Here is a 21,788-nt window from a genome sequence, read left to right on the forward strand (position 1 = left end):
TACTGAAGCCAGCTTCTTCATATTTATGAATATTCACTATATATGAATATTTATCGTATTTATAAATATTCCACTCAGGTATATCTAAATTCCACCCATTCAGCACTGATTAGTTAACTTAAGTGGACATTCCATTTGATTCTTACCTTTTGGGTTGCTCCAAACTCTGAAGCAGTCACGGATATCATTGTTCCTATTTCAGTACCAAGTTCAGCAGCTGCTTTGCCTTCCTTAGAAGTAACAGGGTCTGGACTTCTGACCGCAGTAGGGCTTGACTTCTCTTGCCCCTCAGGGTCCCCTTGCTGAGCCTCTTTTACTTTCTTGTTCTTTAATGACCGTTCTTTCCCAATGGGACCAGGCTTGTACTCTTTGTTTTCTACTGGACTCAAATCTGAAAGCTATGCAATGTATTAAAAGATTACTGCCTCTTCGTTTATTATGTTTGTTATTATATAACCTATATTCCATCCTTCCTCCCTCGGCTTTTTTTCCAGCCAGAACTTGCCAGAACATAGTTCTGGCACATCTCAGGTGAGCACCATTACCATTAAAAGAGAACAGGGGAAGTGTTCATGGTGAGCTCCGGCACCTCTTTTTCTAGAAAAATAGCATTGCTTCCTCCCAAGGCAGCAATGGGCGGCAAACACAAACATGAGAAAATACAGTTAAAACTAAAGTATAAACTTTAGTTACAACTACAACTGGGCCTGAAACCAGACACAATTAGATCTATATAACTGCTTCCTCTAGTCAAACTGCAGCTGGCTGGTCAGCATGGCAAGGTGACTCTCTTAAGTCACCTTGCCATGAACGGAATATTAAGAGACTGGGTGGTAGTTTCTAAAACCTCTGGATCCAGGAAGGTTTTAAAAGGGATGCACCACTGCCTCTTTCAAGATGCTTCACATAATTCAAAGCAAAGGACTTTGATGTTTGGAGCCTTTGAAGAGGCGCTAAAAGGCAATCAATCTGTACATCTATTGGAGCTGTGTTTAAGGAGACTTAGGACTTAACTCTTTAAGTGATTTACTTCTTAATATGAACTGTGCTTTACCTTTTCTGCCGGGATTACAAATCTACAGAGAAACCCAGGCAGTCGGACTGCCTATTTAACAGAACTGTCAGATTGCAAATTTTGACACTTTGTTGCTTTGTGCTGCTACAAGCTGAGTGCTATTGGAACAGTTATATTGAATCATTTTTTCTGGCACTTGCTGAGACATTGTTATGTTTTCAAGACCAACTCTGCTAACTACAGGGAAACTGAAGGTTCTTCGGAAACTAAAGGCTATATGGACATTGTTTTAGAAGCATTGGAATTTGGAAAAGTTTGGAGTCTTAAATAATTGACTTTAATAATTTGATTTCCTCCCTCAAAACATAATTGGGCTCCCTCTAGAGGATTTTGGATTTACAATTGCATGTGACTTTGCTTTCTTTTTCCTTTCCTTCTATTTGGCTGTTTGCCCTCTGGGCTGGTGGTTTCCCATGGGAACATACTCAGTCTGACCTTGACCAGTAGACAGAACTGGAATGAGTGGCACTGGGAGACCTACAAGAGCGGCTAAAGCCAAAACAAAACAAACAACTCTGACTTTAACTTCACAGCCGCGTAGATCATCTGTCCCTGCTGTTTTGGAAGTGGAAGAAGGAACTGAGCAACCTTTGTTGGAGGATATGGCAGCAGGAGGATCTGCTTCAGTATTAGATAAAATATTTGAAAAACTGGAAGCTCTAGACAAAAAAGCAGATGAGCAAACGGCAAAAATTGATCAAAATACAGCCAGTGTTAATAAATTAACTGAACAAGTTACTTTGAATGCACAATCAATTGGCAAATTATTTGAAGCCACCGCAGAAAATCGGAAATTGGCAGAGGAAGCTAATCAAAAAACTGAAGAACTGAAGCAGGAGGTAAAACCATTGCACAAGCAGGTTGGAGAACAACAGGCCTATCTGTCTATGATTGAACTATGGGCTCGGGAAAATAATTTGAGATTGAGGTCTATACCAGAACTTGAACAAGGGAACTTAATTGAGTTTCTGACAAAGGAATTTTCCAAGTTTTGGCCTTTGGAGGAAGAAAAGGACTTTAAAATTGTGACTGCTTTTAGACTTGGAAAACTAACAAGGAAAGACAGGCCCAGAGACTGCTTGATTACTTTGAGATCTAAGGAGGAAAGGGATAAAATACTAGGCCTACACTACGAAAAGTCACTTGAAATTTTGGACAGAAGAGCAGAGATTTACAAAGACATCCCAAAACAACTTTTGGACCTTAGATCCACCTATACTGAACTAGCAAAACTGTTGAGGAGCAACTCAATCGTATAGGTGGGAATTTCGCCAAGGATTGTCTTTCACATTCAGAGGGAAGAAAGTGAAAATCAAAACAGCCGAGGATAAAGTAAAATTTCTGAGTACCTATGGAGAGGACCTTCAGAAAGGGATCGAAAGACCTTCAGGGCCTGGACCCTCGCCTGCACCTACACCTTTGGGGTCTGAAGACCAGGAGAAAAAGATACCACCACAAGAGGAATAACAGATTTGTCCAGGATGTCTCTGCAACTTCTGAGTTGGAACATTAATGGCGCCAATTCTCCGGAAAAAAGGAGAAGAATATTTCACATATTGAAAAAAGAACAATTGGACATTATTTGCTTGCAAGAAACATATGTGACTAGGCTCCACAGAAAAGTGTTAATAAATAAAAGATTAGGCCAAGAATTTATCTCTTCGGACCGAGTCAAGAAAAGAGGAGTGGTGATATATGCAAAGGAGAGCCTGTCACAAAAATTTTTATTTAAAGATGAACAAGGAAGAATTTTAGCAATTGAGATACAAAACCAAGGAGAAAAGTTTTTGATATTAGGAATTTATGCACCAAATGAGGGGAAATCGGAATTTTACAAGAAGCTGCATGAGACAATGCTGGACTACTTGAACTATGACAACATCATTATGATGGGAGACATGAATGGGGTGGCATCAACCAACATGGATAGCCAAAATGTGACAAAAGATGGCAGACTACCTAAAACATTTTTTGAACTGACTGACAACATGGACTTGATCGACATTTGGAGAACAAAGAACCCCCTGGGAAGAGAAGGAACATTTTTTTCTGAAGCCCAACTGACATGGACAAGAATCGACCAAATATGGATAACTAGAGGTCTGGCACCTAAGACAAAAAAAGTGGAAATCTGCCCAAAGACCTGCTCCGACCATAATGCTGTAAAGATGGATATGAGACTAACTCCAACCGGCTCCTTCAGATGGAAGATGAATTACAATTTGTTTAGAGATCAGGAGATTATCAAAAAGGCCCAAAAAGCTTTGAAGGACTATTTTGAGATAAATTTGAACACTACGGTGGAAAAAAGAACCGTCTGGGACGCAAGTAAAGCGGTTATGAGGGGGTTTCTGATACAACAGAACACCATAAAGAAAAGAGCACAGAATGAGAAAAAAGATAAGATCCTGGAGAAAATTAAAGAATGTGAGAAGAAGTTAAGATCGAGACCAAAGTCAAAGGAGATTTTAAGAGAAATTAAACTCTACCAAGCACAATATTCTAAATTGATAAATCAGGAAGTGGAATGGAAAGTTAAGCTAATGAAACAAAGATCTTTTGAATCGGCAAATAAATGTGGAAAGCTGTTAGCATGGCAGCTGAAAAAGAGACAAAAATTGAACACGGTCACAAATTTAGAGATTGAAGGAAGAAATATTCAGAACCCAGTGGAGATCAGAAAGTGTTTCCAGAGATACTTTAAACAACTATATACACAAGGGCCTCAAAACGAGGTGGAGATAGAACAATTTTTGATAAAGAATGGTCTACCAAGGCTGTCTCAGGAAAACAGAACAATCCTGAATTATAAAATAACACAACAAGAGATTGAAGAAGCCATTCAGAACATGCAACTGGGCAAATCTCCAGGGCCAGATGGGCTTACCTCCAAATATTATAAGACATTGAAAGACTATTTGATACATCCATTAATGGAGGTTTGCAATGAAATTATGGAGGGGAAGAAGGCACCGGAGTCGTGGAAAGAAGCTTTCATCACATTGATACCTAAACTAGAAACTGAAAAGACACAACTTAAGAATTACCGCCCCATCTCCCTCCTAAATGTGGACTACAAAATATTTGCAGACATTTTAGCAAGCAGATTTAAAAAAGTTTTAAATGAAGTAATTGATAAGGACCAGGCAGGCTTTCTCCCAGGTAGACATTTGTTTGCTAATACAAGGGATATTATTGACATTTTGGAGCTTTTGCAAACAAATATCAATACAAAAGCAGTGTTAATATTTATAGATGCGGAGAAGGCCTTTGATAACATCTCATGGAAGTTTATGAAGGAAAATTTGGAAGGGATGGGAGTGGGACGGGGGTTTGAGAATGGGATAGAGGCAATTTATTCGGAACAAAAGGCTAAATTGATAGTGAACAATGTGGTGATGGAAGAGTTCAAAATTGAAAAAGGAACACGACAAGGTTGCCCTATCTCCCCTTTGCTATTTATTTCGGTCCTGGAGGTGCTCTTGAATATGATTAGAGGAGACCGGTTGGTGGAAGGTATTCAGGTCGGAGCGAAACAGTATAAACTTAAAGCATTTGCAGATGACCTAGTTTTGACCCTACAGGAGCCAGAGTCTAGTACGAAAAGGGTATTACAATTGATTCAGGAGTTTGGTCGGGTGGCGGGATTTAAACTTAACAAGCAGAAAACCAAGGTTTTGGAAAAAAAATTGACACCTTTAGAATCAGAAAGGTTTCAGAAAGAGACAGAGTTAAATGTGGTTAAAAAAGTAAGATACCTAGAGGTAAACATAACAGCGAAGAATATGAGTCTATTTAAGGATAACTATGAAAAGTGTTGGTCTGAAATTAAAAGGGATTTAGAAGTTTGGTCAAGATTGAAACTTTCCTTGTCAGGACGAATTGCTGCTATAAAGATGAATGTATTGCCAAAGATGCTGTTTTTGTTCCAGACCTTACAGATTGTGGATAAAATGGAGTGTTTTGGGAGGTGGCAAAGAGATATCTCCAAATTTGTCTGGCAGGGCAAAAAGCCCAGAATTAAGTTTAAGATACTAACTGATGCTAAAGAAAGGGGGGGCTTTGCCCTGCCAGACTTAAAACTGTACTATGAATCAGCAGCTTTCTGCTGGTTGAAAGATTGGCTGCTTCTTGAAAACACTGATGTTTTAGATTTGGAAGGATTTAACAACGTTTTTGGATGGCATGCATATTTGTGGTATGACAAGGTTAAAATTCATAAGGTTTTCAAGAACCATATTGTCAGGAAAGCAGTGTTCAATGTCTGGATAAAATATAAAGACTTATTGGAAAATAAGACCCCAAGGTGGTTATCACCAATGGAAGCTAAGGCCCGGAAAAGACTCAATATGGAGGCCAAATGGCCGAAATATTGGGAAATAATAGAAAAAGATGGAGATAATTGGAGGTTGCAGAGTTTGGAGAAATTGAAAGATAAAGTGCGAGATTGGTTACATTATGCTCAAATCAAAGAAGTTTTTAAGTTGGATAAAAAGGTAGGATTCCAGGTGGAAAAATCAAAGTTAGAAACGGAATTGTTAGAACCTAAGACTAAGGTACTTTCAAGAATGTATAATTTGCTGCTAAAATGGAACACACAAGATGAAACGGTCAAATCGGCTATGATAAAATGGGCACAGGACATAGGGTATAATATCATGTTTGCTGACTGGGAAAGGTTATGGACCACCGGTTTGAAATTCACGGCATGTAATGCCTTGAAAGAAAATATTATGAAAATGATATATAGGTGGTACATGACCCCAGTCAAGCTTGCAAAAATATACCATTTGTCTGATAATAAATGTTGGAAATGTAAAGAAACTGAAGGAACGTTCTTTCACCTCTGGTGGACCTGCCCTAGAGTTAAGGCTTTCTGGGAAATGATATATAACAAGTTGAAAAAGGTATTTAAGTATACCTTCCCTAAGAAACCAGAGGCCTTTCTTTTGGGCATTGTCAGCCAGAGGGTGTTAAAGAAGGACCGAACATTTTTTATGTATGCAACAACAGCAGCAAGGATACTTGTCGCTAAGCACTGGAAAACCCAAGATTTGCCCACACTGGAAGAATGGCAGATGCAACTGATAGACTATATGGAGCTAGCAGAAATGACTGGCAGAATCCGAGACTTGGGAGAAGAGGCTGTGGAGGAGGACTGGAAGAAATTTAAGGACTATTTACAAAAATATTGTAAATTGTATGAATGTTAAGAAAGATGGAAGATTATCAACAATATGGCACCAATAAGTTAGTTAAAAGGAATATGAAGATAAATGAAAATATAAGAAAAGATAAATTTTGGATAAATATTATGTTAAAATTAAGCCTTTAAGGTTTGGGTTAAATTATCTAAAATTGGGGATACAATATTGGAAAATTATAATATAAGAATTGAAACAAGGTGATAAATTTGTGGGGTAAAGCTCGAAAATTTGGAACGCAGGAACGAGAGATGTGAGGAAGTCCAAAGAAGTGAAGAAAATGTGAATATTGAAAAATTATATGTTATTTTGTTTGTTTTCTCTATTGTATTAAGAAAATCTTTAATAAATATTTATGAAAAAAACAAAAAACAAAACAAGATGCTTCACATAATTCCCTTTGTAGGAAGGCTTTGACCACTCCCCCAGTCTAGTCAATCCCTGCTACTAGATGTTACCAGTCACGGGCAGAGATCAAGAGGGCACACAAGTCAACCTCACTACTGTGTCTTGTCCATGTCCTCAGGCTACAACAACAGAAACTTATCCCACAGGCTGTAACATGATGGTGCTCTGGCATAAAGTCTGACATAGATCCGAGTGATTTCGCCCATAAAGGGATTCACAAATCTCTCACAGTAAGCTATTGAATGGTTAATGAAACAATACTGGTCTGGACCAGTCAATTTACTATTCTATAAAGCTCTGCTGGGCATTCAGTGATGATATGCTCCCTTTGCCACTGCCACTGCCACATGGTTAGGTCAGATTTGCACTGGGATCTACAGGAACCCACATATCCTATGTTTTTTGCTAGTTTTGGGAATTGTTATAATTCATTTTTTCCAGGAGTGAAGTACTGGATTGCAATTCATTATTCCAATAAACAATGTAAGAAAGTATGTTTCAATTTTTATTATCCTGGAAATGCAGCAATCTCTGGTGCCTTATAAATTTTTAATTATTGCCTATTTTTCTTCTTCTATTATTTCCTTATTTAGGTATTCTTGATGCTCCAGTGTCTTAAGTTGTATTTTTGATTTTCCTAGATAAATGTATAGACTTTGGAGTGAGTTAATTTGTTTCATATCAACAAGCAATCATAGCAGTTTTTAACATGTGGCAGTTTATTTTGTGAGCACCCCACATAAATATTCAATTGTCTCCCCCCCCCAATAATCAGAAATATGTTAACCAGGATACATAATCATAGAAGTTTGGTTAGATTTCCTCTTGCTGGAACACATGGGCACAAAAATGCAGCTTCTAAAATGCTTCTGTAGTTCATGAAAGTTGGAGCGTTTCCCTTACCTTCTGTGCTTTTATAGGTCCTGCCCGGGGCTGCTTCTGCCTTTGCTCTTTTGGTTCAAGAAGCTTCTCTGAGGTCTTCTCTGAAACTGGGCCAACTTCACTGTCACTCCCACTAGATGCTGGAGCACCAAACTGAATAGTTTCTATTCCCAAATCAATTCCACTTTCTTGCCCAACTGTTGTTCCCTAGTAAGGATCCCAGAAAGTTTAGTTTAACACAGGCACACTTTTGTTCCATACTGCAACATTCAATTAAGTAATTCACCATAGCTCTAATGTTATCAGCAAGATTATATTATAACCATTAAAGATTATATTTCATATCAATCAGGTTTTATTTAAGCTATTAGATATTGGTTTGAAGATGTAACACCTGTAAGCTAGCTACCTACTAAGGAGTAATGGCTGTTTTACCTGTGAAAACTAGTTACCCATTTGACAAAATGGATAATGTGTTTTGCCTTTTCACTTCTAGCCACTGACAAATTAGAACACAGCTAACAATAGATGAGAACATGTCTGTTCATTACCTCTGGAGATGGAGCTGATCCAAATGATGTCAAAGGCTTGTTCCATGCACTGACTGAAGGAGGCTGGGGAGGGCTAATGGGTCCCACTAAAAGTCCAGAGAACAAGGTGGAATTAGAACAAAATTTGATAGTATAAGTGCTAATTGCAAACTAACTATGATTCCCCCCCTTACATAAAATTAGTGCAAGGCAGCATGCTGCTTGCTAAGAATTCAAAATATTTTAACATGTTGCATGAAATGGTAAGAGAACATTTAGGAGAAAGTATCCCAGTTATCTGCTCACAAAGAACACATTAGTAAAGTGTATGCTAGGAGTTCAGCAATTCTATTGCTTCTAGATTGATTTCTATATTATCTACATCCTCCTCTCAAGTAGTAGAGGCCAATGAAAATAAATGAAAGTTCAGGTGGATGGCATGTGTGGGAAGATCAAATAAGCTTTTCATTTTTGGTTAAAGCTGAAATGCCTAAAAATACCTACTGGCATTAGCCTAGGTAAAAAAAAAAGCTCATAGAATTGTAGAGTTGCAAAGGACTCTGAGGGTAATCTAGTCCAACCCCCTGCAATGCAAATGAACAAAGATATGTCAAAGCAGTAAATAATTATCAACAATTCCCTTTAAAAAAGTGTCCACATAAAAGGCAAATGGCAGGCAGTAAATGTTTTCGCAAACATTGGGTAGTCCTGCCCATACATAAGAACAGTGAGGTCAGAGAAAGGAGGACTGAGAATGGGTATATGTGGACAAGCCTTGGAGCTCTCCATCATTATAAATCACTTCACAGGACAGCTTATCTACGGGGAGGTTCCAAAGCATCAACCCAAGAGTAACTGAGGTGTCCAGGAAAGGTTGTCTGTTACTCAAGATTTCAAGCACACATTTTTTTCTTGCCTGTCTTTCCAGGAGGAAAAAAAATGGCTTGCTTACATTTTTTTGAGATGTCATTGAGGACTGTTGTAGGTGGCACTTTATTATCCCATAATTCGGTTCCTACAGCGTTATGAGATGGTGTGTTCTGAAGAGTTTTGCTTGTTGCTGTATACTCGGTGCTGCTGTTTGCTGCACAGGTTGCCTGTGGCTGCAGCTGAACTGAAGTCTGTGGACTTGGAATCTGAGACACACACTGCAGAGGGAGTTGCGGTTGAGCCTGAACCTGAACCTGCTGAGTGGCAGCTGCGGCTGCTGCTGTCGCCTGCTGTTGCTTTTTGGCAAACCTGGGTGGTAGTTTGGAATTTGGACACCTTCCTTTTTCATTTGAACTCTTTTTGGTCCAGACCTAAAAATATATAAGATTGTTAAGAGAGCTTGCAGTTTACCTGCCCAGAACAACTGAAATGGAAACTCTGCTCCAAAGAACTGTTAGATATTTTGTTTTCCCATATACATCAGTTGGGCTTTTTTAAGCTACAATAGGGAAAATGAAGGTTTTATGAAAGGTTTATTAAATCACAAGACATATGGAGAGAGTAAGCAGGAACACTGATTTGAACTCAATATAAAATGGCCATCCACTAAAATTGAAAAGAAGCACATTCAAGGTGAAGTACTTTTTGCAAACAATATACAATTTAACCTATGGAACTTATTGCCAGTGATATGATATCCACTAGCATTAAGGCACTCTAAATTAAAGATTGGATGAACTCATGGATGACATTACATCAATTAGCTACTACTAGTTGCAAAACTGATTCCTTATTTTCAGTGCCAATATAGCAGTGGGCTCAATTCTCATAATATCCTGATTGTGAACTCCTGAGGCACTCTGGTGGTCAGTCAGGGTTCGTCCACACTTCCACTCGTCCCTTGCTTAGAAAGCACAGGTCTGAGTGGTTTTCCCCTTGTCCTGTTCCTTTCCTTTACACACACACACACACACACACACACATATATATATATATATATATATATATATATGCAGGTTTTGGTGTCCTCGGGTGTCTTCCCGTGTAAAAGTTGGGGTGTCTAGGCGACGTTTCGACGAGGTCTCACTCGTCATCTTCATATATATATATATATATATATATATATATATATATGCAGGTTTTGGTGTCCTCGGGTGTCTTCCCGTGTAAAAGTTGGGGTGTCTAGGCGACGTTTCGACGAGGTCTCACTCGTCATCTTCAGGCTGGTGCTTTCGGCTTCTTGTTACTGGAACAGAGCGGGATCTCAATGTTTGAGTTCCTATAAATACTGTAGAGGGGGTGTGGTGTCTAGCCTCCAATGTTCTGGGCAGAGAGGAAGTTCCCAGGCTAGTGTGCCTTTTCTTCTTTTGTTCCTTAATTACTTGAGAGATACCTTGAGTGATTTCTTGAGTGGTATCCTGAGTACCACTTAGGTGGGTCATTAGGTGTGGATTAGTTGCTAAAGTCTTTGTGTCTTGACCTCTTGAACTTTGTGAAGAGTTTTCCTGAGAAGATGGCTGTATTGCACTTAGTTGTGCTTTGGCTTGGCTTCGTGTATAGGGGCGAGCTGTGGTTTTGTGGCTTGTGTCAGCCAGATCTGTGTAGGGATTGCAGGGGGGTGCAGCATCCGGAGGTGCCACCATGGATTGGCTACTGGATGGTGTCAGTAATTCATCTGTGGAGAGGGTCTGGCTCCCTAGGACACACTATCTACCGGAAAAAAACACACACCAACCGCTACTTACATGCACAATCACACCACCACCCTGCACAAATAAACTCCGTAGCCAAGACTCTCATCTCCAGAACCAAACGCCTGGCTGACAAAGACCACTTGACAACTGAGTTACAGAATCTCTCAAATGTGTTAATTGCCAATGGATACCAGCAAAACAGGATTACGAAGCTAATCCAAAAGGAAACACCCCCCAAAAACCAAGACACAGAAGAAAACAATGGCATGGCCCTCCTTCCTTATATCAAGGGCACTACAGATAAAATTAGCAAAATCCTCCATAAACACAATATCAAAACAGCCTTTTGCACCAACCAAAAAATAGCCAATATCCTCAGAAACCCCAAGGATAAAATCCAGTTGGAAAACCAAGGGATCTATGAAATACCCTGCAAAGTCTGCCCAGCCACGTACATTGGACAAACAAACAGACGAATAAATGCACGTATCGCAGAACACAAGAATGCCGTCAAAAAAGAAGAAAAAACTTCCTCTCTTTTCCAACACATGAAAGAAACAGGACACGAAATTAATTTTGCAGATTCCAAATTGCTCTTTAACACGGAACATCACCACAAGAGAATAATCATGGAAGCCATCGAGATAGAGAAACACCCTCACAACATGAACAAGCGTGACGACACATCCCGCTTGCCAGACATCTGGAAATTAGCCCTCTCCACAAAAACTGACACCAGATCCAGAGGCACACAGAACGCCAACACCAATCAACCACACCAGACCCAAACCCAGACCCTCTCCACAGATGAATTACTGACACCATCCAGTAGCCAATCCATGGTGGCACCTCCGGATGCTGCACCCCCCTGCAATCCCTACACAGATCTGGCTGACACAAGCCACAAAACCACAGCTCGCCCCTATACACGAAGCCAAGCCAAAGCACAACTAAGTGCAATACAGCCATCTTCTCAGGAAAACTCTTCACAAAGTTCAAGAGGTCAAGACACAAAGACTTTAGCAACTAATCCACACCTAATGACCCACCTAAGTGGTACTCAGGATACCACTCAAGAAATCACTCAAGGTATCTCTCAAGTAATTAAGGAACAAAAGAAGAAAAGGCACACTAGCCTGGGAACTTCCTCTCTGCCCAGAACATTGGAGGCTAGACACCACACCCCCTCTACAGTATTTATAGGAACTCAAACATTGAGATCCCGCTCTGTTCCAGTAACAAGAAGCCGAAAGCACCAGCCTGAAGATGACGAGTGAGACCTCGTCGAAACGTCGCCTAGACACCCCAACTTTTACACGGGAAGACACCCGAGGACACCAAAACCTGCATTCCTGTACCCGTGAAAATCTACGAAAGCATATATATATATATATATATATATATATATTTCAATAATTTTACAGCCATTTTAACATATCAAAACTTGACTTCCTTCTTCCTCTTTCTGCAGTTCTTTAAATTTATTCTTTATATTTTCGGCATATCTAAATTAACTTAATTTGTTCATTTATTCATCTCCCTTAAATATATACTCTTATAAAACTGCAGGTTATTACAATAATTCTGTCAATGTTCTTCTCTGTTTACAGTTTGTTTGTAAATATTCAACAAACTATTTCCATTTTCATGTTTTTCCGGTAAGTTTTTGTATCCATTCTTCTTTTGCTGGGACTTCTTTCCATTTGGGGGCAAGTAACATTCTTGCAGCTGTAGTCACATACATGAATAAATTTCAATATAGTTTGGGTAGTTCTGTCCCTATAATTCCCAAAAAGAAAGCTTCTGGGTTTTTTTAACAAACATTATTTAAAGCAGGGGTCGGCGAGGCTTATCTGCGCAGTGCGACGCCAGAAATCCCTTCTGTGCCTGCCCAGATGCCAAAATGTGCACCTGCTCAGAAGCGAATTCCGTAGCCACGGAAGAGAGTCCCCATGCTGTGCTGTGCCAGTTTAGCGCAATGCGTGGGGACTCGCTGAGCGGGCGGCTCGGTGGCAGCTCACGGGCCAGTTAAACGGCCTCCGTGGGCCGCTTCCGGCCCATGGGCCTTAGCTTGCCGACCCCCGATTTAAAACATCTTTTTCAATTCATTATATATCATTTCCCAGTAAGCTTTAATCTTACTACAAAACCACCACATATGATAAAAAGAACCTTCTTTCGCTTTACATTTTCAGCACTTATTTGATTGAGATTTATACATTTTTGCCAGTCTACTCGGTGTTAGGTCCCATCAATATATCATTTTCATACAATTTTCTCTTAGACATAACATGCTGTAAATTTTATATCCATATTCCACAATTGTTCCCTTGCTCCATATCTATATTGTGACCAATATCTATTGCCCAATTTATCATTAAGGATTTTACTTGCTCATCCTTTGGCTCCCATTCCAATAATATCTTATACATTTTAGACAGCACTTTTACATTCCATTCCATCAGGTCACTCTCCAGTTGTAATATTTGTTCCCCAAACCCTCGTATCCTATCTTTCTTAAATACATCATTCAAATGATGATATTGTATCCATGCTGTTAATTTTCCTGATAATTTCTTAAATTCTTTTAATTGATACTCTCCTCCCTCATTTTAATAAATTTCTATAAGTTGTCCACCCTTCTTTCATATTTTTTCTTTACCGCTATAGCTTCCAACAGTGAGAGCCAAAGTGGTGTTTTAACCTCTAATAGATTTTTGCATTTATCCCATACTCTACACATATTTTTCCTAATTATATGATTTGTAAATCCTTTATGTACTTTCACCTTTTCATATCATAAATAAGCGTGCCAACCAAAAATACTATCATGACCTTCTAAGTCTAGAATACATGAATTCTCTAATGTCATCCATTCCTTCAGCCAACAAAGGTAAGATGCTTCACAGTATAGTCTCATATCCAGCAGGGAACAACCTCCTCTCTCTTTTGCATCAATATTTTATATTTTATGTTCGGTTTTTCCCCTTGCCAAATATATTTAGAAATATCTTTTTGCCCTGCTCCTTTTCCCAGGGAAAACCCAGTTTTTAGTGCTAAATCAGAGAAACCCCAAATTGTTGTTTGCTCCAATTTAGTGCCAAAGGATTGTTTGAGGTTTTCTACATAGGAAAGCAGCAGGATAAGAGGAAGTGTGGAGAAGCCCTCAGCCCAGAGAACACTCAGCTGCTCAAGCAAAGGATTTGATCTTATTGCTATATTGAGAAATCTGCCATGAACTGCAAGCAGCACGTGTTGCTCAGAGCTGGAACGCCAGACCTTCAATGACTATCAGGAAGCACTGTTAGAGCTAACTGGAATTTAAGCGACTTCCCAAATAAGACCAATGAATATGGGTAAGCAAGAATAAAGACTGAAATGTGTTGCCATGAAAGGTTAGGTTTACAAATTCCACCACAGGTTTTGACATTTTTGAAGAATGTTTATTTATTCTGTTTCAGTCTCCACCAAAGGGCCAGCAAATAAATAAATAAATAAATCAGGGTTCCTGTCAAATAAATAAGAAATTCACTACATTTTAAAAAAAGTAACTGCATCATACAAAACTGAGCAACTCAGCATCCTTCTGTGAGAACTGGAGCTTGTGGGTAGCCTGACAGGCTGACACCATGGAGTAAGACTATTTCAGAAAGTAACCAGCTCAAGTGAACAATGCTTTTAGAGAACTCTTGCTACTGAGTTATTCATGCAAGTGTGAGCTCACAATGGAGGGCAGGAATGCACTGCATAGGCACATATTAAATAAGGTGTACAAAAAAGATGCCTGGGACAGAGAGAGATGATACATATGATACTAAACCTGCACTGTTTGCTCTTCCTTCTTCCTGCGTTCCTCATCTTGCAGGCGTTTTTGTTGCTTTTTTGATACCACTTCAGTAAAACCATCATTGTTCAAATTGGACTGGGAATCTTCAACTACTGTCACTTCAGGGTGGTCATCAATAATCACAACACCTGTAATGAAGGTCCAAAATTTAGTTATAATTAACCCCTATTCAAATAAATGAAGCCATCATCTGTGGGGTTGGTTCAAATGGCAGAAAAAAACCAAAATAAAATACTATTATACTGCAGACCCATTTATGCACGTTCAGTATGTGTGCATACGCCAAACCTGATAGTGGTCCAAAAAGTCACACAAGAGGCAGAGTAGGGTGTGGTGGAATGGGGGGTTTGCAGGCTTTTTCCAATGGTGTTTCAAATATACACAATTTCACTGATGTGTGCAGTGTCTCGGAACATAACCCCCACATAAATGTGTGTGTGTCTGTGTGCACCTGTAATACATTTAAGATTCTGAATAGGAGCTTCCAGTACATACTTGCATAGTTGTTAAGGTCAAATTGAGAAATTGCATCCACTTTCTCTTTCGGTTTCTTTGGACCAGCTTTGGGCTCTTCTCGCTTCTTGATGTTGGGATCCTTGGAACCTTTCAGGGCAGCAGCACTGTTCCCACTTTCTTCTGGATGTAAACTGCTCCCAACTGTTTCAGCACTAATCACAACTGCAGCTTGTTCTTCAAATGGTCTGTATCATAAACACAAAATGAGATAGCATTGTATAGCAAAAGGTGGAGAAGGGAGAGATAGAGCTACATAGAACTTTAATAAGACTTTAGTTGAAGCTAACACGCTCCATTCTGTGCCTCACAATGAATTCAGAAAAGATACTGAGAAATGACAAAGGAAATAGAAAGATGGCAAAGAGCCTATAACCAAGTTGTAGGAAGAAAAACTAATGGGAGGTGCATTTGGTCTAGTTCAAAACTTAAGTGGGTGAAATTGTTCAACAATAATTTAGAGGTAGAACTTAACTACAGGAGTGCTATTGATATTTCCCTGGAAATACCAAAAGTGGGGATTTTATGGGGGGTAAAACCTGGTGGTAGAATACATGACTTGCATGCCCTGCCATGTCCTGGTAGATACAGCTGTGAAAGAGTCCTGCCTAAAAGCCTTGGAGCAGCTGTCTGTCTGTTTAGGTTAGATGGACCAACGGTCTGTCTCTACATAAGACAGGTATCTTTTAGCCTATAGACTTATACATTTGTTTTGAGTATAGCCTATTTTAATGGCAAGAAAGGCATCTCTAGATGTTTTGATTCAGATACAGTATAGGAAAAAGTATCTGATGAAACACTTCTCCCAACAACTTCTAAAGGCAAATTTGTAGATGCTTGAAACACCTACTGGAGGAGTTGCTGTTTCAGGGTTGTAGGCAGTGCTAGTCCTGCTCTGAATAATTTGACTATGAATAGTTTAGCACTATTAATTTCAGTGGGTCTAATCAGAGTATAATTTAATTGGATGTGACCCACAAATTTGTTTTTCCTCTGCCTACACTGAGCTACAAGGACTGATCAAGGTTCAATTTGGTTAGCTAAAGAGATTCTGTTTTAGTAAGGTGTTTGGGAAAACTCCTGGAACTGGTGCAGAAAATTATACTTCCTCACCAGACTTTAACACAAAAGAGTAAGTGACTCAATTCCACAACTTGTATATGAGGAAATAAACTTTAAAAAGGTAAAAAGCAGTTGGGGTTACAGGTGCCGGAGACAAGAATAATTTGGGGCAAGCATCATTGCTGGATGGTGGTTTGTTCTTCACAGCTTTCTGTCTCTATCCATAATTATCACCTCAATTTTCCATTTATTTTGCAATCATTAGATACCACTTATCAAAGCTAGTTAACTCAAACCCACTGAAAGGTCATAGCTCTTTAAACCAATTTGGTTAAGTGAATCTATTTTTAAGTTTCCAGTGAACTCAGTAATTGAATGAAATTTCTGCATCAATCTTCCAATGGCAAACATACTTACCCCCTTTTCCCAGTTCTTGTTGGAGGGCCACTTCTCCTTTCATTTCTTGGCCCTGAGAAGTTCCGTCCAGATTTGGGTGGCCCACAATTTCCACGACGATTTTGCCGATCAATCCCAGGCCGCTGACTGGAAAAACTTCTCTTGGCTATTTCCCTTTTGGGGGCTAGTGTGCTTTCCCCAGTCTTAGCAGCTACCTGTGCTGTAACATCTGCTATTTTTTTTTCATCCCTCTCACGCCTCTCATTGAAATCACTACTTTCTGAAGCAGTTTCCCACTCTTCATTTGCTTGGTCTGAGGAGTTCTGATTGGACAGGTCTGGTGTCTTACTTCCTGACACCTCCAAAGTAGTGCTTGGCTGTTCATTAACTGCGCTACTCATTGCAGCACTTGATGATGAGCTGGTTGTGGCTTCACTTATTTTTGATGCTGCTTCTCTCTCTTTTAGACGCCTAAAGCGTGGTGGCTTATCTTGCCTGGGAGGTCGTGCAGGTCTTTGCCTACGAGGCCTTTCCCGAGTAGGATCAAATTTTCTCTCAAACTTCGCAGGTGGCCTTTTATCCAGTGATATAGAACCATAATGGTCGTGCCTTTGTGGGGGCTCCCCATCTTCAAGTTTTGGGGGTTCCATCTGCCTTGGGTTCCACTGATTCTCTCTGTATCCTGGTTTCCTAAGAGTAGACGGCCGAGGTGGACGGCCAACGGGATCTCTACCCCCACGTCTGAACATGCCCCCCCTGCCACGTCTAGAAGGTTCTCCTTTAGGAAGAAATCCTGGTTTGGGTTTATTCTCATCTTCCCTCCCGTAAGTTTTGTCTAAAACCCTATTGTCCCCTCGGATATTATGTTCAGGTTTATAAGACAATATGGCTTTTGCAGGCTTTTTGACATCTGTCTTTTCTTCTCTCTTTGGGTGTCTGCCTTTGCTTAAGCTGTCCTTGTCTGAAAGAAGGGTGTCACTTGCACTTTCATGCACTTCACTGTCAGAGTCAGTTTCTGAGCCTCTCTGTCTTCGCCGTTTCGGAACTACTTCAAAATCGGAGCTCTCACTACGGGTTTCACTCTCTTCTCGCTGCCTAAGAGGACCAGAAGGCACGTGCTCCACACGAGGCTTAGTGTCTCTGTAATGTGGATAGTCTCTATTGTGGCCTCTCCCACCTCGACCCCTGCCTCCATAAGAACCTCTGTAGCTTCGTCCTCTAGAATAATATTCTCCACGTCCTCTGCCTCTGTATCCTTGGTCTGGAAACCAGTCCCTATCCCTAGCTTCTTTCCAGTATGTTCTGGGAGGCAAACCAGGTTCTCTTTTCACAGGTCTAGTTTCCATACGAGGTCTCTCTACAGTTCGTTCTTTGTTGATTACTTTCTCTGGCTGCTTTTCTTCCTTTGTTGTGCTGACAGGCTGCTGAACTGGTAGCTGCTGGATAGTAAGGGATGGAAGCTCAACAGTAATTTGTGGACTAGGCAGCTGTGGAGCTATGGGTGGAGATGTCTGTACTGCAGGTGGCTGCTGAGACACTGGTGGTACGATTGCAGGCTGCTGGACAATGAGAGGCTGCTGCACAGCAGGTGTAACTGTGGACTGCACAGGAGCATCTGCGCAGTCTGAAGCTTGTGGTGTGCTTTGCAAGGCCTTTTTACCACCAGTGGTGGTCTTCTCTGGTTCTAGCCTGGGAGGTGGAACCTGAGACTGTTCCTTTTTCTCAATCTTGCTAGCTCTCTCATTTGTCAGTTTTTCTCCTTCCCTTTCCTTCTTTTGTTCACGCTCTTCTCTTTGCTCACGCTCTTCTTTCATATCTCGAAGGATAGGCTTTTTAATAGGACCAGACCTTCTCACTGGCCTATCACTACCTTCCTCTCTTCTCCCATAACCTGGTCTTGGACCCCACCTAGTTTCAGATTTAGGCTTAAAGGGTTTTTCAGGCTTTGGTCCTTCAGACAGCCTATTAGTTACAAACACTTCTTTTTTCAGTTTACTATCTATTCTTTCAAGAACTGGTTCTTTTGGCTCAATGTGTCTGCTGCTGACTTTGGAAACATTTGATTGTGAATCATTTGCTTGGTCTTCAGATTTCAGAGAATGGCTTGACCCATGAGAAATGCTCTTCAGGGAAGTATTGCTCTCTTCTACAAGCATTTCCTCTTCCTTGGAGATCTGGGAGACATTTTCTGCATTTACTTCAAAACTCAGCGCAGGAGCAGGTGTGTCAGTTTGGTGAGGCTGAGCATCTTCTAAAGTCCTGACTGAAGTCTTCTGTACACTCATTTCACTGGGTTCTTTGAAGAAGTCCACCTTTGTCTGAGAGTCCAAATGAATCTGTTCTGCTGCGTAAACCTCTTGAACAGCTATGTGTTCTTGATCCAGAAGTGCCTCAGGCCTAAAAGAAGGAAGCCACAATTTAAGTTGAATTCCTATCAAAGTCTCTATATATTAAACATGATAAAAAGAATGCAGGACAACTGCTGTAGGATTAGCCCATACAATATTCACAAGAGACAGAAAATCATTTCTGGAGAGCATTTTAGCCAATGAACTTGTGGTGGGGGACAAGGCTAAAACAGGGGTGGCTAGCCTTTGGCCTCCAGATGTTGCTGGATTACAACTCTCATCACCCCTGCCCTGACAACTGGCCATGCCAATGGTGTCCATGCCCACCCCCACCCCCAAATTGCACTAACAAACCCCTGAAGCAGCCAATTAGGTAGAATCATTCTGCCGGTCACTTCAGATTCAATAAAATATATGAGGTACACTGAACATTCTAGCTGTATTACTGAAGGTCTACCATGCAAAAAACTCAGCTCATTGTATCCCTTCATATTTGAAAGTGTACAAAGCCAGAGCAGTTACAAAGATTATAGTCAGAGTCCAACCTTGCATACTGTGGATTAATGAATCCCTAGAGAGAAAACACATACTACCCATTTGAGAAATATCTTTTGTGCCCCCAAATGTGTCCCTAATATAGTCTTACAACTTGAAGCAAGGCATTTGTTATTTGCAAACAACAGCGTAGCCCCTTGCAATTGGTTATTGGATTTTATGCTCAACACACTTGGACTATCACAAGCTTTGTCTGCAGGCCAGATCCCAACCTCCCCCAAAGACCACTTTGACAGCTGACTTCAGGTAACAACTTCAAAAGGCCCCACTGAAAGTGAGTCCCTTTGCACTGTGAAAACCAAACAGCTGAAAGCACACATTCAAAGGTCTTGCTTTCAGCTTCAGACCCCTCAGGTGAACCCATCAAGAACTCCCTAGTACAACACATCCCAGTGAGATTCCTTAACAGTGAGCTATCCTTGTAAAAGAACAAGTGGGAGCCCATTTTAAGCTCATAATTGTTCCTTTGCAGCTGCATCCTTACCTATATATCAACTGGCATCACATATGTCTGGTATTAGGCAACAGGAAGTGGTTTGGGGAAACAATCTTGTGGGCCAAATCAGAACCCTAGATGGATCTAACTTGGCCCATGAGCCAGATATTCCCTAGGCCTGTTTTATGGTATGTGAAATGCACAAGATGCAGTAGGATAATGCAGAAAAAGATAAACAGAATACAGTAAGAGAACCCCAAAGCTTACCTTGGATCTTCAGTGTCTTCTAGGATTTTGGGGGGATTGCTAGTCTGCTGAGGCTCTGCAAGAGGATAGGGTTCTGACCCCCACACCATGCGCGGTTCTGGCAGAGGAATAGCATGCTCCCTTGCTGATCGAGTAACATGATCAAAAGAGTCCGCAGCAGTTCCTGCTCCTTCCATCTGGTCCCTTCTTAGAAGTGGCTTAGGAGGTATTATTCCTATAATGGAGATATTGAAATTAAGAAGTTAAACCATACAGCTCAAAAAAGTAACTGAAAGGTCAGCGGTTCAAATCTATATGACGAGGTGAGCTCCCTTTGCTCTGTCCTCGCTTCTGCCAACCTAGCAGTTTGAAAGCATACCGCTGCTATGGGAAGGTAAATGGCGTTTCCGTGCACTTTGGCACTCGTCACAGTGTTCCGTTGTGTCAGAACCCTACACATCAAGATGATCTTACAAATGGAATTTTTAAATTTAGAAGCTGTTAATAAAAAAATTCCTCTCACAAAGAAATTTTGTTGTGGAGTGACTTTTCTAAAGCTTGTAAAGTTTTCTTCATGAAGTACTGTGACAGACTCACTAGCATACAACATCACAGTACTTAGAATCTGTGCCTAGCACAAAACTCTACAAAGGCTAGAACCTTCCTGCTTGCCCATTAAAAAATATAGCAGCACATTTTGAAAGCCTCTTAAGATCCCTCCCCTCTTCACCATGGCACATCCTGACTTTTGAATATGTTCCGTGGAAAGAAAAGCCTAAAGGTAACAGAGTACAACTGGCAGCATTTAATGTAATGTTTAGTAATGTTACTAATTACTGATGCTGGTATTCAGCAATTTCCTATTTGTAACAGAGCTTAAAATAAAACAAAAACAAAAAAGCACCTGCAGCTTTCTGCTGTCTGTCAAAGAGATATCTTAGCCAGACTCCTCTGAAATGAGCAACAACTATGCTATCACAAGTAAAACTTACATAGCAATTTTCTTGATAGACTGTGCTCAAGGACAATGCAATTTCTAGAGAGCTTTCCTAAGCTGGACAGAACCCCAATAAAGTGCCTTAGGCCCACAGAGAGGGGTTGGGAACAGGAAGAAGCCTCTGGAATTACAGTGGTACCTTGTTTCTTGAATTTAATCTGTTCCAGGAGTCCATTCGACTCCCGGAACAGTTCAAAAACCAAGGTGCGGCTTCCAATTGGCTGCAGGAGCTTCCCGCACTCAATAGGAAGCCACACCAGATGTTCGACTTCCAAAAAACATTTGCAAACCAGAACACTCACTTCTGCGTTTGCAACGTTTGGGAGCCGATTTTTCCCTGACAACTAAGGCAATCGACTACCAAGATACCACTGTATCTTAATCATGCCAAGAACAGGTCAGGTAGTAGGATTCCACTGTGCATCACCAAAAAAACATTTCAAAGGAATGTATAACAGGACTTTGCCCACACTTAATCCTATATGCCCCTCAAAGAATGGGTTCAGCTGACGGAGGAGAAATAAACATGCAGAAATCCCAAGAGGAGGCAGATGAAAAAAGGTAGCAGGGACTGGGACCCACACCCTGCATTGAAGAGCTCAATGAGCCTGAACAAAGGTTGTAAAGGCAAGCCTAAATGCACTTATCCACCCCTCCTGCCTCTG

The 21,788-nt window shown here is 40.6% G+C and overlaps 1 protein-coding gene across 40 annotated transcripts in view; it reads right to left on the minus strand.

Moving 5' to 3' along the window:
- Positions 1-21,788, minus strand: part of PRRC2C (proline rich coiled-coil 2C) — an 83,637-nt gene that overhangs the window by 33,981 nt on the left and 27,868 nt on the right. For all 40 annotated transcript variants that reach the window (XM_083743708.1, XM_083743709.1, XM_083743705.1 and 37 more), the window contains 8 exons: positions 20,148-20,361; positions 16,563-18,938; positions 15,066-15,271; positions 14,544-14,698; positions 9,052-9,400; positions 8,121-8,206; positions 7,591-7,776; positions 147-398 (listed from right to left, as the gene is read on the minus strand). In XM_083743708.1, coding sequence (XP_083599834.1) covers positions 147-398; positions 7,591-7,776; positions 8,121-8,206; positions 9,052-9,400; positions 14,544-14,698; positions 15,066-15,271; positions 16,563-18,938; positions 20,148-20,361 — 3,824 coding nt within the window. The remainder of the gene's footprint in view (positions 1-146; positions 399-7,590; positions 7,777-8,120; positions 8,207-9,051; positions 9,401-14,543; positions 14,699-15,065; positions 15,272-16,562; positions 18,939-20,147; positions 20,362-21,788) is intronic.

The sequence above is a fragment of the Podarcis gaigeae genome (genome assembly GCF_964106915.1).
Source record: "Podarcis gaigeae genome assembly, chromosome: 6".
Taxonomy (NCBI): Eukaryota; Metazoa; Chordata; class Lepidosauria; order Squamata; family Lacertidae; genus Podarcis; species Podarcis gaigeae.